Genomic DNA, 16,101 nt, shown 5'->3' with positions numbered 1-16,101 from the left:
GAGTAAGGGCCACTGGCCTTTAAGGGAATAAGAAAAGAGCATGGGAAAAACCCAAGAAGGCTGAATGGATGAGGAGGACTTAAGGGGGTCCTGGAGCCACAGCAGGTGTTGGATGGTCTGGAAGGCCAGGGCAGAGTATTCTGGGTGAGGAAAGAAGAAACACCACCTTTACAAAATCAAAGTAAACATGTGGTCAAGAACTGTGGAATGGTGCTCATTTGAGAGTTTTCATCTTCGGTAGGGCTGTGCTTTAATTAGGCATCAACAGAGTCCTGTGTATGAGTTGTTATCTCAGAATAGAATTCTGACCCTCCCCATGAACTTTCTTCATTTCTTTATTGTTTTGGGGAATCTGCCAAGCAGATTCTGGTTTGCCTGTGCCTTATCTCGCCCTGTGACCTTTTAATCATTAACTTTCTTTTTCTGGAGACACAGTGAGATGATCTCAAATGTCTTTTTCACTCTGATATGCCCTGAAAAACCTGTCCTGAAGCAGAAGCAACAGTTCTTGCAGCATCCTGGGGACACAGGTGGCCACATGGGCTGGGGAGAGGATGGGAGTGGGGACAATGGCTTTCTTGTTTCCCTACTTCCCCTCCCACAGGTGCTCTCCTCACAGCTGTGAGCCAGCCTCAAGCAGAGTGCTATTAGACACACCTGGGAACTCCAGGCTACCCACAAGACTCAATCCGATCATCATCACTGTAGTGGCACACAGTCTCCCTGAGCCCCTATGAAGCTCTCAGCCTTTCAGACACCATCTTCTTCTAACAACAGCAATGGTTATGATTTCTGACTAATGCAAGTAAACAGCAAACACCACTGCTGCTCATTGGTTTGGGGTCTGCATATTTCTGGATTCAGGATGTGAGTTTTTCTCTTGATTGTCCCTGTTTATTTTTGGGATCTCCTTTAGCATCCTGAGAATCATTTTTAGAATAAGGCCATAGACAGTGGGGAGTCTAGGTCCCTCTTTGTCTACACTCTGAGGATCAACTGAAAGGGCTCCAGATCACTCCTGTCTCCACCTCTCACAGTGCTTCTCACTCAACTCGGGCTACAGTCTGGTTCTGCTTTGGTCTCCATTCTTGGCCTTACTCTTGCCACACCCAACAGCCAACTGCTCCTATTCACAATGATTTTTCTTCCTGCTTCTATGCTTTGTGATTTTCCTGGGGCTAAGAGTGGCCTCACTCTCTCTGCTTACAGCTTCCTGCCCCATTCAGCTCCTACACTTGGCTCTGCCACCCTCCTCCTCTGGCAAATGTCTACTCTACTTGAGAATGAGCTCTAGCAGCTACCTCTTCAAGAAAGACTTTCCTCATTGCTGCTCCCATAATACCTGTGGTAGGGTGAATAACACCCTCTGTCTCCCCAGGATACATCCTAATCCTCGGGGCTCTGTGAATACACTATCTTATATGACAAAAGCGCTTTGCAAATAGGATTAGGTCACAGATCTTGAGATGAGAAGAGTATCTGGATTATGAAGGTGGGCCCAATGATGTAATCACAAGTGTCTTGTAAAAGGCAGGGAGAGCTACTGCTGCAGATGAGGAGAGGAAATGTAGAGACTGGGGTGGTACACTCTGAAGACCGAGGAAGGAACCACAAACTAAGAACCACGGGCAGCCACTAGAAACTGAAAAAGACAAGGAATAGATTCTTCCCTCAGAGCCTCCAGAAGAACCAGAACTGCTGATTCCTTGACTTTAACCCAGTGGTCCGCAACCTTTTTTGTACCAGTGACAGGTTTTCTGGAACACAACTTTTCCATGTCAGTGGGGATGGGGAGATGGTTTCAGGGGTTTCAGGATGATTCAAGTGCATTATATTTACAGTGTACTTTATTTCTATTATTACATTGTAATACATAATGAAATAATTATACAACTTACCATAGTGGAATCAGCGGGAGCCCTGAGCTCATTTTTTTGCAACTATACGGTCCCATCTAGGGGTAATGGGAGACAGTGACAGATCATCAAGCATTAGATTCTCATAAGGAGCACACAACCTAGATCCCTTGCATGTGCAGTTCACAATAGGTTTTGCGCTCCTGTGAGAATTTAATGCCACCACTGATCTGACAGGAGGTACTGGTCTTTGGCCCAGGGGTTAGAGACTGCTGCTTTAACCTACTGAAATTGATTTTGAACTTCTGATCTCCAGAGCTGTAACAGAGTAAATTTGTGTTGTTCTAAATGGCTGTGTGTTCATGTTTTACAGCAGCAATGGGAAACAAATACAGTCTGATTCATCTTGTTTTCCTTCCATGCTTTGAGAGTGCCTGTGTTCAGTAAACATTTCTTGACCAAATAAATATCAGATGATATTCCGAATCATCGAGCAAAGAGCACATACTATTTTTAGGAGATTTTCTTTTGCCTTTTCGTTTCATTGGCATCCCATTAAAGTAGGCAGGGTAGTATTTACATTTTATTAGCCCTACTTTATAAATGAGGAAACTGAAGAAACTTGCCCAAATAAATTGATTACTGTGTCCTTGTTCTTTCCAGAACATCCCATACCTACAGCTCCAATAAGGCACATGAGGATGAGGATCCCAATGCAGAAGAAGATGTCTATATTCATGCGCCGCTCAATCTTGCTGCGTTTGTAGCGGGGGCCGCTGTTGTTCAGCATGGCTTTCGTCTCGTGGCCTTTGAGAGAAAATGAGGAAATCAGTCCCTTAGCTCCTGTTTGCCTATGTCTTATATCATTCCCTCAGCTCATCTCACAGGAGCTTAAGATAAAAAAGAGGCTTCACTCTTTAACTTGAACTTGCCCTGCCTCAGAAGGTTGCTGAGAACAGCTGTAGGGGCCTCACATAATTTACCAGCAGGTCCTCTGTGAGCATCCCCTTCATACATGCCAGACACCGTGGTGGGCACTGACAGAGCTTCCATGCACAGGCTGTGCCCTGCACAACTCTAGAGCGTAGCCCTTATTCTGTATTTGCCAAAGATTTATAAGTTTATTATGAACAGAGTTCTGGCAAATGATAGTAAGCTGTCTTAAAGAAGGGCTGTCTTTTCCTAATTGGCACAAAGGTTCTGTTCCACTTGTTATGGGCGAGCAGTGGGATACAATGGCAAGACATAGTGTTCACATTCTAGTGAAGATATACAAGAAGACAGAAAGGATAATTATCATTATTAATAAGTCCTGTGAAGTACCTAATACACAGTAAACAAAAGGCCAAGGTAGAAAAGAGGTGGTGTTGGAGATCCTGCTCAGGGAAAGCTGCTCCAAGGAGATGATATTGAAGGGAGGCCTCAAGGGAGAGTGGAGCTGGCAGCAGAGTTTTCGACTGAGGAACTGTATGTGCAAAAGACCTGTGGTAGGACAGTGCCTGGGACCAGTAGTTTCCCTCCTTGTTTCTTTGGTCATGCCTAAGTTGTTGGTGTTGCCTGAGCAAGAGTAGTAGGGATCAAAGGCCCCCACCCCAGCATTAACCCTGGGGAACTCCACTCCTATGTTGAAGTTTTGCGTACAATTTTGGTCAAAGAAAGGATGGTAAAGTTTGAAAACTACCAATCTCATCCAGTCACCTTCTTCCCTACTAGGGGAAGCTGAGGGCTAGAGGGTAAAAAGGATCTGCCCAAAGTGAAAGAATAAATCAATGTCAGAGTCACATTGCAAACCCAAGACTCAGATTGCCAGTCTAGTTCTCCTTTCACCAACCCCTGGGACCCAAGGTCACACACCTAAGAGCTAAGAGTCAAACTGAGACTTTGTCTTTAGACAGAGTCTCTCCTTTGGGGCTGCTCAATGTTAACTACAGTGCCATACTCCTCAGCAGTAAAATGAAAAAAACACCAGTCACATATTTTCTGTGCAAAATTAAAGAAAACCAATATATCAGCTCCAGAAGCAAATGGCTTTAATGCTGTTTAGCTAGTTGCCTTGTGGATTTAAACTAGCAACAAAACAGTAGGAGTGAAAAAACTCCAGGCTTTTAAAATTAGACTCAAGTTGTTGCAGTTGTGAGTGGGGGTTCCGGCAGCACCCCTGGGTCTGTAGCCTCTCTGCCTGCCTCTCAGCCTCACTCCATTCAGGGATCCTGGGACTATCCCCTTCACCCACCTGATCCTTGCCTTCTGAGACCCCTCTGTTCTTTTAGAAAGAGGGGTTCCAAGGGAGGCAGTATGGGACAGTCAATAAGAGTGTGGGCTCTGGAGTCAGAGCTCAGCTCTATGAATACTTGACCTTGGGTTGCAGAGAGTTCAACTCAGGAGTCATGTGACCTTGAGTGAGTGAATCTCTTTGTACTTCAATTCCTCATCTGAAAAATGGAGATGATTGTGGTATATGAAGTGGGAAAATAAATCAATATACACAAGGTACTAAATTAGTTTCTGGTAAGTTGGGACTCAGTGTTTGCTGTGAGGAGCACACACCTCTACATTGAACCTCTTTCTTCTGTAAATCTCATCTTGGCCTTTTTAGGCCTTTGACTCTGAGGCCCTGTTTTATCCATTGATAATGTCAAGGGTGAAATGAGCATTCTAGACCATTGCTCTCAACCAGGAGTGATTTTACTCCCCAGAGGACATTTGGCAATGTCTTGAGAAATTTGGGGTTATCTCACTTGGTGGGGGGTGCTAATGCATCTCATAGGTAGAGGCCAGAGAGGCTGCTAAATACGCTACAGGACAGTCCCTGTCACAAAGAATAATATGGACCAAAATGTCAATGGTGCCAAAGGTGAGAACCCCAGCTCTAGATAATAATGCTAAAAACAACTGGTATCTTTTCTTTCTCATATTTTGGAGGGCCTGATGTATTCCAACTGTCATATTAGGCCCTTTTCACAGATAATCTCATTGAACCTTATAAAGCTACAAGGCAGAAATTATTGGTCCATCTTTCATTGAAAGTCCAACCATCTTGTTCAGGAACATACAGAATATGAAGGAATTTTACCCCTAGGCAGTCCGACTAGCTGGAGCCATGGTTAACACTCCACATCTGCTGCCTATATACCACTCCCATCACCTACTCAAGGTTTCTTCTTTACTTCTGTTCAGCCAGAGAAGCGAGGCTCTAAATCTATGTGGTTATGATTACTATTTTCTTTTTTGGTAGAGTGGAGATTGCTGGAGAGTTCATTTTTAATAGGTTTACCAGATGGTGTTGAACTCCATTGCTAAAGGTCTTTGAAATAAGTCATCTCAACTGACAAATATAATGCCCCTCTCCCAAATTAGGGAAAGCTGGCTAAATAGTGACATTATTTTTTAAAGGAACTGTTTTTTCTTTGACAATCCCAAAGAGTAAATCTTGTGGTAGTTGGATATTTAAATGCTCTTCTATGTCCATTGGAAGTGGTGTTCTTTGGAGACCAAACCAAACACAAAAGCAAATAAGCAAACTATTCCAAAGTGTCCCAGTTAGTGGAAGACTCAGAAGAAAACACATTCTGGAGTTTTCCAGTGAAGGTAGATGCTCCAGAGAGACCCTATTTCCTCTACTGTGGTAGAAGTCTTCAGGTGTTCACGTAACAACAGGTGCATTGAGTACCTACGAGCACTGGTGTTAAGTACTAGACATACAGCAGCCCCAAGACTGCCCTCCAAGAGTTTAGATTTCATTGTGAGAAGTCCTGCTATTATCTTTTTTTCACTGGAAAGCAGGATCAAAGTTGGAAGGAGAGATAGGCCTCCATATCTGGAGCCATAAAATAAATAAAGGTAATAGTAAAAACATAACTGCAGAAACAACTAAAACCCACTAGCCCTCTCTTTGCTATAGGCAGTGCTGGATGCTTTTCATGTGCTGAGTAACTTGATCCTTACAAACACTCTATGAGACAGATACAAATATTCTCCCCACTGTACAAATGAGGAAATTGAGGCTCCAAAGGGAAAGTTGTTAAGTTTGGTGAGGTTATTCCACAGACTCAAGAAGATACACTTCATTCTGGCTTTAGTTAGTAGCACAAAATCACTGGGGTGATTGAGTATGGTGTCTTGTGCAGATGGGTGATATTAACTCGGAATCTCATCGTGTCTCCTGTAGAGTGAATGAACTGCTATGATTCCTAGCCTCTGTTTGCTTAGCTGAGAAATGGGAAGTTACGTGAGTAAATGGGAAGTTACTGTGAACTGTTGTCAGTTCCCATTGACTGAAGATGGATTTGGAGGAGGGGATGGAAGGGGAAGGACAAAGGAAAATTCAGACAAAAGGAACTACCCAGAGACAATGACCTGCATAGATGACAATGCCAACAGCCATCTCGGTGTTTCTGATGGTGCAGCCCCGAAGCAGAAGACTCTCACAGCCAACGCCAGTCCTGGTCTGGTCAGGATGCTCCCTGGTGAGGATGAATAAAAGACAGAGGGGGTGGTTTGGTGGTCTCTCCATGCTGTTACTGGGTAGTGTCACAGAACTAGAAGTGGTGAGTGAACATGATCCCTCTCCTCCCCGTTTTTTCAGAAAAGTGATGGTAGCTCAGAATCTAATCCTCTTCATGTTCAAGGGCAGATCTCTTCATTGATCCTAGGAGGTCTGGGTGGGAGCTAGACCATTAGGAGGGAATTGTGCACCCTGAGAAAACTGTCATTTACCAACATAAAAGGTAGAACTCTGGTGAAAAAGCCTTGGCTTCAATTCTCACATTCAAAATGTTTTTATGCAGAGTGAAGCAAAAAAACCGGCCAAAACTCACCAAAACCAAGATGGTGATGAGAATGACCTCTGCTCGTCCTCACTGCTACACTCCTACCAGAGCCATGACAGTTTATAGATGCCGTGGCAACATCAAGAAGCTACCCCATATGGTCTAAAAATGGGAGAAACCCTCAGCTCTGGGAATTGCCCATGCCTTTCCCAGGAAACTGGTGAATAATCCACCCCTTGTTCAGCATATAATCAAGAAATATCCATAAAAATGGGCAACCAGTAGGGCCAGGTGCAGTGGCTCAAGCCTGTAATCTCAGCACTCTGGGAGGCCGAGGCGGGTGGATCACGGGGTCAGGAGTTCGAGACCTGCCTGGCCAACATGGTGAAACCCCATCTCTACTAAAAATACAAAAAATTAGGCGTGGTGGCAGGCACCTGTAATCCAAGCTACTTGGGAGGCTGAGGCAGGAGAATCGCTTGAACCCGGGAGGCAGAGGTTGCAGTGAGCTGAGATGGCACCATTGCACTGCAGCCTGGGCTATGGGGCAAGACTTCATCTTAAAAAAAAAAATAAAAAAAAGGGCAAGCGGTTGCTCTGCCATGGAGTAACTCTTCTTTTATCTCTTTACTTTCTTAATAAATTTGCTGTCAGTTTAAAAAACAAACAAACAAACAAAATTGTTTTAGGGGCAAAGTGCAAGGGAACTGGCTTATGGCCAGTTCTGCGTAGGAGGCAGATCCTAAGAGTAGAGATAGTTTCTTCCTTCTTCTAGTCCAGGGAGCATTGCAGTTTTCCACCTCACACTAGAAACTTCTCAGTCCAATCGACTCTAGTTATTACCCGAGGTCTGGCCTTTACTCTATCCTGACGCTGTTCCTTTGAGATTTTCAGCAAGCTTAAATATAACTTTCCAAAACTATTGGGGAGAACAGAAAAATAATAATCCGAACTCTTAGAGCTTGTTTTTAAACGTGTAGTTCTTCAGTACTTCTTATTGCTAAGTCCAGTTATAAGCCTTTTTCACTCAAGTCTCATGACAACCTTATAAGATAGGGCATATTATCATACCCACTTTATATATAGGGAAACTGGGGCAAGTTCATAAAGCCAGGAAATGGCAGAATGGGGATTCAAAACTAGTCTGGCCGCAGAGTGCCATACTGCCACTCAATATGCCTTTAATGCTCATGATTCCTCACTGTGTTTATAAACTACATTTGCTTACATGATTTTGACTCTTTGTGGTCTGGGAAATTAGCAGAGTGATTATTTTTACTTATGAAAAAGTGGAAGCTCAGGGTGGCTGAGATTTTTCAAAGGCTATACAACTAGTACATGGGACATCCTAAAACCAGGGAACCTAGGTCACAGACACCCACCCTATTGAGATTTTCACTACATTAGGGTACCTAAAGTACTACCCCACTCACCCACACTAAATCAGAGTCATTTTTATTTTCAGTTCTGCTGAATATGTCAAGGAGGATGTATCATTTCATGCTGGTATATTCTTGACCCTATTCTAATGTTTGTCTATCCTACTTTTTAATGCAAAGGATGCTATAGCAAATAATAATCTGTAGTTAGAATATAACTGTTTTGATTTCATTGTATTAATTTTTACCTCTTAAGAATAGCAAGTGATCCCGGTTTCCCATAGGGCCCAGTGACATAAATTTTCCTTTTCAAATAAATTTTAGAAAAAGTAAGGTAATTAAAAATCTGGTAGACAGATTTTACTGAATATGATAAAAATCATAAAGGTGGTCTAAGAATGACTGAGGTTCAGGACCCACCACTGCTCCCTCTGTTTATTAAGGAGGAGGCTGGCTGTGGATTTAATATTGGGCTAATGAATCTTGCTTGCCTCACGGTCGGTAGCTTGTGGTTTCAAGACTGATTTTAGGGTGTTCTGAAGTGATAGCATATGAGAGGGGCTTCTACTTCTCTCAGTCGTAATGTTCCATTTTCAAAGAATGGTAGAAAATGATTTGCTATCTTATAGCTGCTGTCTACTTAGCGCTCTTGATTTACAAGGATGCTCTATTATACTTTTTCTAGACTAGCATTTCTCAACCTTAGTGCTATTCATATTTTGGACTACACAATTCTCTGCTGGGCTGGGGGACTGTCCTGTGCATTGTATCATCCCTGGCCTCTACCCAATGGATGCCAACAGCACCCCTCCCCAGTTGTGGCAAGAAAGATGATTCTAGACATTGTCAGATGTCCCCTGGTTGGAGTGGTGGTGCTGGTGATGATGGTAATTGACCCTGGTTGAGAACCACTGCTCTGTAGAGATTCTTTGGTTCAAAAGTCACATTTTTCAAATTGGACACCCCTAACTTCCAAACAGATCATTAAAAACTGTCCATCTTCTAGCCAGCCTGTGCAGCCTCGGGGAGATTCTAAATTAACAGGACCCACAGAAGCTTCTGGGAAACCCAGAGGCATCAGACCAGTGGGTCTGCTCGGGAAGAAGGTGCAGACCATCTGTGGGTGCCAGGCCTGAGGGTATTCTCCTTGCTGGGTACAGCAAGGATGTAGGAGCACAGCAAGGAATTCTCCTTCATTCCATGGGTTAGCTACTCCAGTGTCCAACTGGACTTTTAGGACTCATCCATGAGGCCCAGGCAGGTGCGGGATGGACAGGTCTCCCAGAGCAGCTACTACGAAGAGGAGGTGCTGGGAGCTGAGTGAAGCTGGGAAAGTTCTGTCCTGAAATCTGTCTGAGAGGGGTAGGCTGGAGCCCAGGTTGAAAGGTGAGAAAGGCTGGCTGTTGGCCTGAGCTGTTCTGGGGAAAAAGGGTCCTAAACAGAAATCTAGCAATGAGGCTGCTCTCTAAGAGAATATGGAGAGTGACTCAAGACATGAGGGATTTGGGATGAATCAAGTTCACAAACCTAAGGCACAAGGGGCACCCTTTTCTTCAGAGCAGGTGACAGACTTTACCTCTCCTTTGCAGCAAGGTCCTTTTCCCAGGACCTCAGGCCCTTCTCTGCCTGTCTCCTTCTGCTCACTCTGTGTATTTTAAAAGTAATTTGCCTATAAAAGCTATGGTGTCTGTGGTATTATTCTTATTGTTTCCCCTTTCTATTTCTCCTCTTGATATCCTATATGGTCTGAGGACACGTGGGTGGAGGAAAGCAAAGACAACTGCATTTCAGGGAGCTGCTGAAGCCTCATTCCAGGCCCTATTGGTGGAAAAGTTGGTGTAACATGGCTGAGCTCCGCAATGTACTGCTATGGAAAGCACACTGGGGTTGGAGTCAAAAGACCCCTATATAAGTCCTGGCTTTGTCTTGTACCTGCTGTGAGTTAGGGAGAATCTTTGCATCTATAAAGTCTCAGATCATTATAATCCACGTCATGATATTTCTCTTTCTGGGGTCATTGTGAAGATTACATGTGATAATGTTTTCTGGAAGTCCTCTAAAAGCTGTTAAACCACAAGCTTGTCCAACGCACGGCCCACATGCGGCCCAGGGTGGCTTTGAACATGGCCCAACACAAATTCATAAACTTTCTTAAAACATTATGATATGATGATGATGATTTAGCTCATCAGCTTTTGTTAGGGTTAGTATATTTTATGTGTGACCCAAAACAATTCTTCCATTGTGGCCCAGGGAAGCCAGAAGTTTGGACACCCCTGTAGGAAAGCATTGTATATGGGCATATACTCACATCTGTTATTATGGCTCTTATTTAAAAAAAAATTTTTTTATTATACTTTAAGTTCTAGGGTACATGTGCACAACGTGCAGGTTTGTTACATATGTATACATGTGCCATGTTGGTGTGCTTCACCTATTAACTCGCCATTTACATTAGGTATATCTCCTAATGCTATCCCTCCCTGCTTCCTCCACCCCACGACAGGCCCTGGTGTGTGTTGTTCCCCTTCCTGTGTCCAAGTGTTCTCATTGTTCAGTTCCCACCTATGAGTGAGAACATGTGGTGTTTGGTTTTCTATTCTTGTGATAGTTTGTTGAGAATGATGGTTTCTAGCTTCATCCGTGTCCCTACAAAGGACATGAACTCATCCTTTTTATGGCTGCATAATATTCCATGGTGTATATGTGCCACATTTTCTTTTTCTTTTTTTTTTTTTGGTTCTTTTTTTTTTAATTTTTTTAATTTTTAATTTTTATTTTTTTATTATACTTTAAGTTCTAGGGTACATGTGCATAACGTGCAGGTTTGTTACATATGTATACATGTGCCATGTTGGTGTGCTGCACCCATCAACTCGTCAGCACCCATCAATTCATCATTTATATCAGGTATAACTCCCCAATGCAATCCCTCCCCCCTCCCCCCTCCCCATGATAGGCCCCAGTGTGTGATGTTCCCCTTCCCAAGTCCAAGTGAGCTCATTGTTCAGTTCCCACCTATGAGTGAGAACATGCGGTGTTTGGTTTTCTCTTCTTGTGATAGTTTGCTAAGAATGATGGCTTCCAGCTGCATCCATGTCCCTACAAAGGACGCAAACTCATCCTTTTTTATGGCTGCATAGTATTCCATGGTGTATATGTGCCACATTTTCTTAATCCAGTCTGTCACTGATGGACATTTGGGTTGGTTCCAAGTCTTTGCTATTGCGAATAGTGCCGCAATAAACATATGTGTGCATGTGTCTTTATAGCAGCATTATTTATAATCCTTTGGGTTACTACCCAGTAATGGGATGGCTGGGTCCAGTGGTATTTCTAGTTCTAGATCCTTGAGGAATTGCCACACTGTCTTCCACAATGGTTGAACTAGTTTACAATCCCACCAACAGTGTAAAAGTGTTCCTATTTCTCCACATCCTCTCCAGCACCTGTTGTTTCCTGACTTTTTAATGATTGCCATTCTAACTGGTGTGAGATGGTATCTTATTGTGGTTTTGATTTGCATTTCTCTGATGGCGAGTGATGATGAGCATTTTTTCATGTGTCTGTTGGCTACATAAATGTCTTCTTTTGAGAAGTGTCTGTTCATATCCTTTGTCTACTTTTTGATGGGGTTGTTTTTTTTCTTGTAAATTTGTTTGAGTTCTTTGTAGGTTCTGGATATTAGCCCTTTGTCAGGTGAGTAGATTGCAAAAATTTTCTCCCATTCTGTAGGTTGCCTGTTCACTCTGATGGTAGTTTCCTTTGCTGTGCAGAAGCTCTTTAGTTTTATTAGATTCCGTTTGTCAATTTTGGCTTTTGTTGCCATTGCTTTTCGTGTTTTAGACATGAAGTCCTTGTCCATGCCTATGTCCTGAATGGTATTGCCTAGGTTTTCTTGTAGGGTTTTTATGGTTTTAGGTCTAACATTTAAATCTCTAATCCATCTTGAATTAATTTTCATATAAGGAGTAAGGAAAGGATCTAGTTTCAGCTTTCTACTTATGGCTAGCCAATTTTCCCAGCGCCGTTTATTAAATAGGGAATCCTTTCCCCATTTCTTGTTTTTGTCAGGTTTGTCAAAGATCAGATGGCTGTAGATGTGTGGTATTATTTCTGAGGGCTCTGTTCTGTTCCATTGGTCTATATCTCTGTTTTGGTACCAGTACCATGCTGTTTGGTTACTGTAGCCTTGTAGTATAGTTTGAAGTCAGGTAGCGTGATGCCTCCAGCTTTGTTCTTTTTGCTTAGGATTGTCTTGGCAATATAGGCTCTTTTTTTGGTTCCATATGAACTTTAAAGCAGTTTTTTTCCAATTCTGTGAAGAAGGTCATTGGTAGCTTAATGGGGATGGCATTTCTATAAATTACCTTGGGCAGTATGGCCATTTTCATGATATTGATTCTTCCTATCCATGAGCATGGTATGTTCTTCCATTTGTTTGTGTCCTCTTTTATTTCATTGAGCAGTGGTTTGTAGTTCTCCTTGAAGAGGTCCTTCACATCCCTTGTAAGTTGGATTCCTAGGTATTTTATTCTATTTGAAGCAATTGTGAATGGGAGTTCACTCATGATTTGGCTCTCTGTTTGTCTGTTACTGGTGTATAAAAATGCTTGTGATTTTTGCCCATTGATTTTGTATCCTGAGACTTTGCTGAAGTTGCTTATCAGCTTAAGGAGATTTTGGGCTGAGACAATGGGGTTTTCTAAATATACAATCATGTCATCTGCAAACAGGGACAATTTGACTTCCTCTTTTCCTAATTGAATATCCTTTATTTCTTTCTCCTGCCTGATTGCCCTGGCCAGAACTTCCAACACTATGTTGGATAGGAGTGGTGAGAGAGGGCGTCCCTGTCTTGTGCCAGTTTTCAAAGGGAATGCTTCCAGTTTTTGCCCATTCAATATGATATTGGCTGTGGGTTTGTCATAAATAGCTCTTATTATTTTGAGATATGTTCCGTCAGTACCAAATTTATTGAGTTTTTAGCATGAAGGGCTGTTGAATTTTGTCAAAGGACTTTTCTGCATCTATTGAGATAATAACGTGGTTTTTGTCTCTGGTTCTGTTTATATGCTGGATTATGTTTATTGATTTGCATATGTTGAACCAGCCTTGCATCCCAGGGATAAAGCCCACTTGATCCTGGTGGATAAGCTTTCTGATGTGCTCCTGGATTCGGTTTGCCAGTATTTTATTGAGGATTTTTGCATCGATGTTCATCAGGGATATTGGTCTAAAATTCTCTTTTTTTATTGTATCTCTGCCAGGCTTTGGTATCAGGATGATGTTGGCCTCATTCGAGTTAGGGAGTATTCCCTCTTTTTCTATTGATTGGAATAGTTTCAGAAGGAATGGTACCAACTCCTCCTCTTTGTACCTCTGGTAGAATTCGGCTGTGAATCCGTCTGGTCCTGGATTTTTTTGTTTGGTAGGCTATTAATTATTGCCTCAATTTCAGAGCCTGCTATTGGTCTGTTCAGGGATTCAACTTCTTCCTGGTTTAGTCTTGGGAGAGTGTAAGTGTCCAGGAAATTATCCATTTCTTCTAGGTTTTCTAGTTTATTTGCTTAGAGGTGTTTATAGTATTCTCTGATGGTAGTTTGTATTTCTGTGGGGTCGGTGGTGATATCCCCTTTATCATTTTTTATTATGTCTATTTGATTCTTCTCTGTTTTCTTATTAGTCTTGCTAGCGGTCTATCAATTTTGTTGATCTTTTCAAAAAACCAGCTCCTGGATTCACTGATTTTTTGGAGGGTTTTTTGTGTCTCTCTCCTTCAGTTCTGCTCTGATCTTAGTTATTTCTTGCCTTCCGCTATGCTTCTCTAGTTCTTTTAATTGTGATGTTAGGGTGTCAATTTTAGATCTTTCCAGCTTTCTTTTGTGGGCATTTAGTGCTATAAATTTCCCTGTACACAATGCTTTAAATGTGTCCCAGAGATTCTGGTATGTTGTATCTTTGTTCTCATTGGTTTCAAAGAACATCTTTCTTTCTGCCTTCATTTTGTTGTGTACCCAGTAGTCATTGAGGAGCAGGTTGTTCAGTTTCCATGTAGTTGAGCGGTTTTGATTGAGTTTCTTAGTCCTGAGTTCTAGTTTGATTGCACTGTGGTCTGAGAGACAGTTTGTTATAATTTCTTTTCTTTTCTTTTTTTTTTTTGAGGCGGAGTCTTGCTCTGTCGCCCGGACTGGAGTGCAGTGGCCGGATCTCAGCTCACTGCAAGCTCCGCCTCCCGGGTTTACGCCATTCTCCTGCCTCAGCCTCCGGAGTAGCTGAGACTACAGGCGCCCGCCACCTCGCCCAGCTAGTTTTTGTATTTTTAGTAGAAACGGGGTTTCACCGTGTTCGCCAGGATGGTCTCGATTTCCTGACCTCGTGATCCGCCCGTCTCGGCCTCCCAAAGTGCTGGGATTACAGGCTTGAGCCACCGCGCCCAGCCAATTTCTTTTCTTTTACATTTGCTGAGGAGTGCTTTGCTTCCAACTATGTGGTCAATTTTGGAATAAGTGTGATGTGGTGCTGAGAAGGAGGTATATTCTCTTGATTTGGGGTGGGGCATTCTGTAGAAGTCTATTAGGTCTGCTTGGTGCAGAGCTGAGTTCAATTCCTGGATATCCTTGTTAATTTTCTGTCTGGTGGATCTATCTAATGTTGACAGTGGGGTGTTAAAGTCTCCCATTATTATTGTGTGGGATTATAAGTCTCTTTGTAAGTCTCTAAGGACTTGTTTTATGAATTTGGGTGCTTGCTCCTGTATTGGGTGCATATATGTTTAGGATAGTTAGCTCTTCCTGTTGAATTGATCCCTTTACCATTATGTAATGACCTTCTTTGTCTCTTTTGATCTTTGATGGTTTAAAGTCTGTTTTATCAGAGACTAGGATTGCAACCCCTGCCTTTTTTTGTTTTCCATTTGCTTGGTAGATATTCCTCCATCCCTTTATTTTGAGCCTATGTGTGTCTCTGCATGTGAGATGGTTCTCCTGAATACAGCACACTGATGGGTCTTGACTCTTTATCCAATTTGCCAGTCTGTGTCTTTTAATTGGAGCATTTAGCCCATTTGTATTTAAGGTTAATATTGTGATATGTGAATTTGATCCTATCATTATGATGTTAGCTGCTTATTTTGCTCATTAGTTGATGCAGTTTCTTCCTAGCATCAATGGTCTTTACATTTTGGCATGTTTTTGCAGTGGTTGGTACTGGTTTTTCCTTTCCATATTTAGTGCTTCCTTCAGGAGCTCTTGTAGGGCAGGCCTGGTGGTGACAAAATCTCTCAGCATTTGCTTGTCTGTAAAGCATTTTATTTCTCCTTCACTTATGAAGCTTAGTTTGGCTGGATATGAAATTCTGGGTTGAAAATTCTTTTAAGAATGTTGAATATTGGCCCCCACTCTCTTCTGGCTTGTAGAGTTTCTGCTCAGAGATCTGCTGTTAGTCTGATGGGCTTCCCTTTGTGGGTAACCCGACCTTTCTCTCTGGCTGCCCTTAACATTTTTTCCTTCATTTCAACTTTGGTGAATCTGACAATTATGTGTCTTGGAATTGCTCTTCTCAAGGAGTATCTTTGTGGCGTTCTCTGTATTTTCTGAATTTGAATGTTGGCCTGCCTTACTAGGCTGGGGAAGTTCTCCTGGATAATATCTTGCAGAGTGTTTTCCAACTTGGTTTCATTCTCCCTGTTACTTTCAGGTACATCAATCAGACGTAGATTTGGTCTTTTCACATAGTCCCATATTTCTTGGATGCTTTGTTTATTTCTTTTTGTTCTTTTTTCTCTACACTTCTCTTCTTGCTTCATTTCATTCATTTGATCTTCAATCACTGATACCCTTTCTTGCAGTTGATCGAATCAGTTACTGAAGCTTGTGCATTTGTCACATACTTCTCATGCCAAGGTTTTCAGCTCCATAAGGTCATTTAAGGACTTCTCTACATTGGTTATTCTAGTTAGCCATTCGTCTAATCTTTTTTCAAAGTTTTTAGCTTCTTTGCAATGGGTTCGAACTTCCTCCTTTAGCTCAGAGAAATTTGATCGTCTGAAGGCTTCTTCTCTCAACTCATCAAAGTCATTCTCCGTCCAGCTTTGTT

The 16,101-nt window shown here is 42.4% G+C and overlaps 1 protein-coding gene across 6 annotated transcripts in view; it reads right to left on the bottom strand.

The window, feature by feature from the left end:
* Nucleotides 1-16,101, bottom strand: part of ATP10B (ATPase phospholipid transporting 10B (putative)) — a 271,561-nt gene that overhangs the window by 70,556 nt on the left and 184,904 nt on the right. For all 6 annotated transcript variants that reach the window (XM_023218870.2, XM_031935482.1, XM_031935484.1 and 3 more), the window contains 2 exons: nucleotides 6,213-6,319; nucleotides 2,532-2,663 (listed from right to left, as the gene is read on the bottom strand). In XM_023218870.2, the coding sequence (XP_023074638.1) occupies nucleotides 2,532-2,663; nucleotides 6,213-6,319 (239 nt within the window). The remainder of the gene's footprint in view (nucleotides 1-2,531; nucleotides 2,664-6,212; nucleotides 6,320-16,101) is intronic.

Source organism: Piliocolobus tephrosceles, chromosome 4 (genome assembly GCF_002776525.5).
Source record: "Piliocolobus tephrosceles isolate RC106 chromosome 4, ASM277652v3, whole genome shotgun sequence".
NCBI lineage: Eukaryota > Metazoa > Chordata > Mammalia > Primates > Cercopithecidae > Piliocolobus > Piliocolobus tephrosceles.
This window is presented reverse-complemented; position numbering and strand designations above follow the sequence as displayed.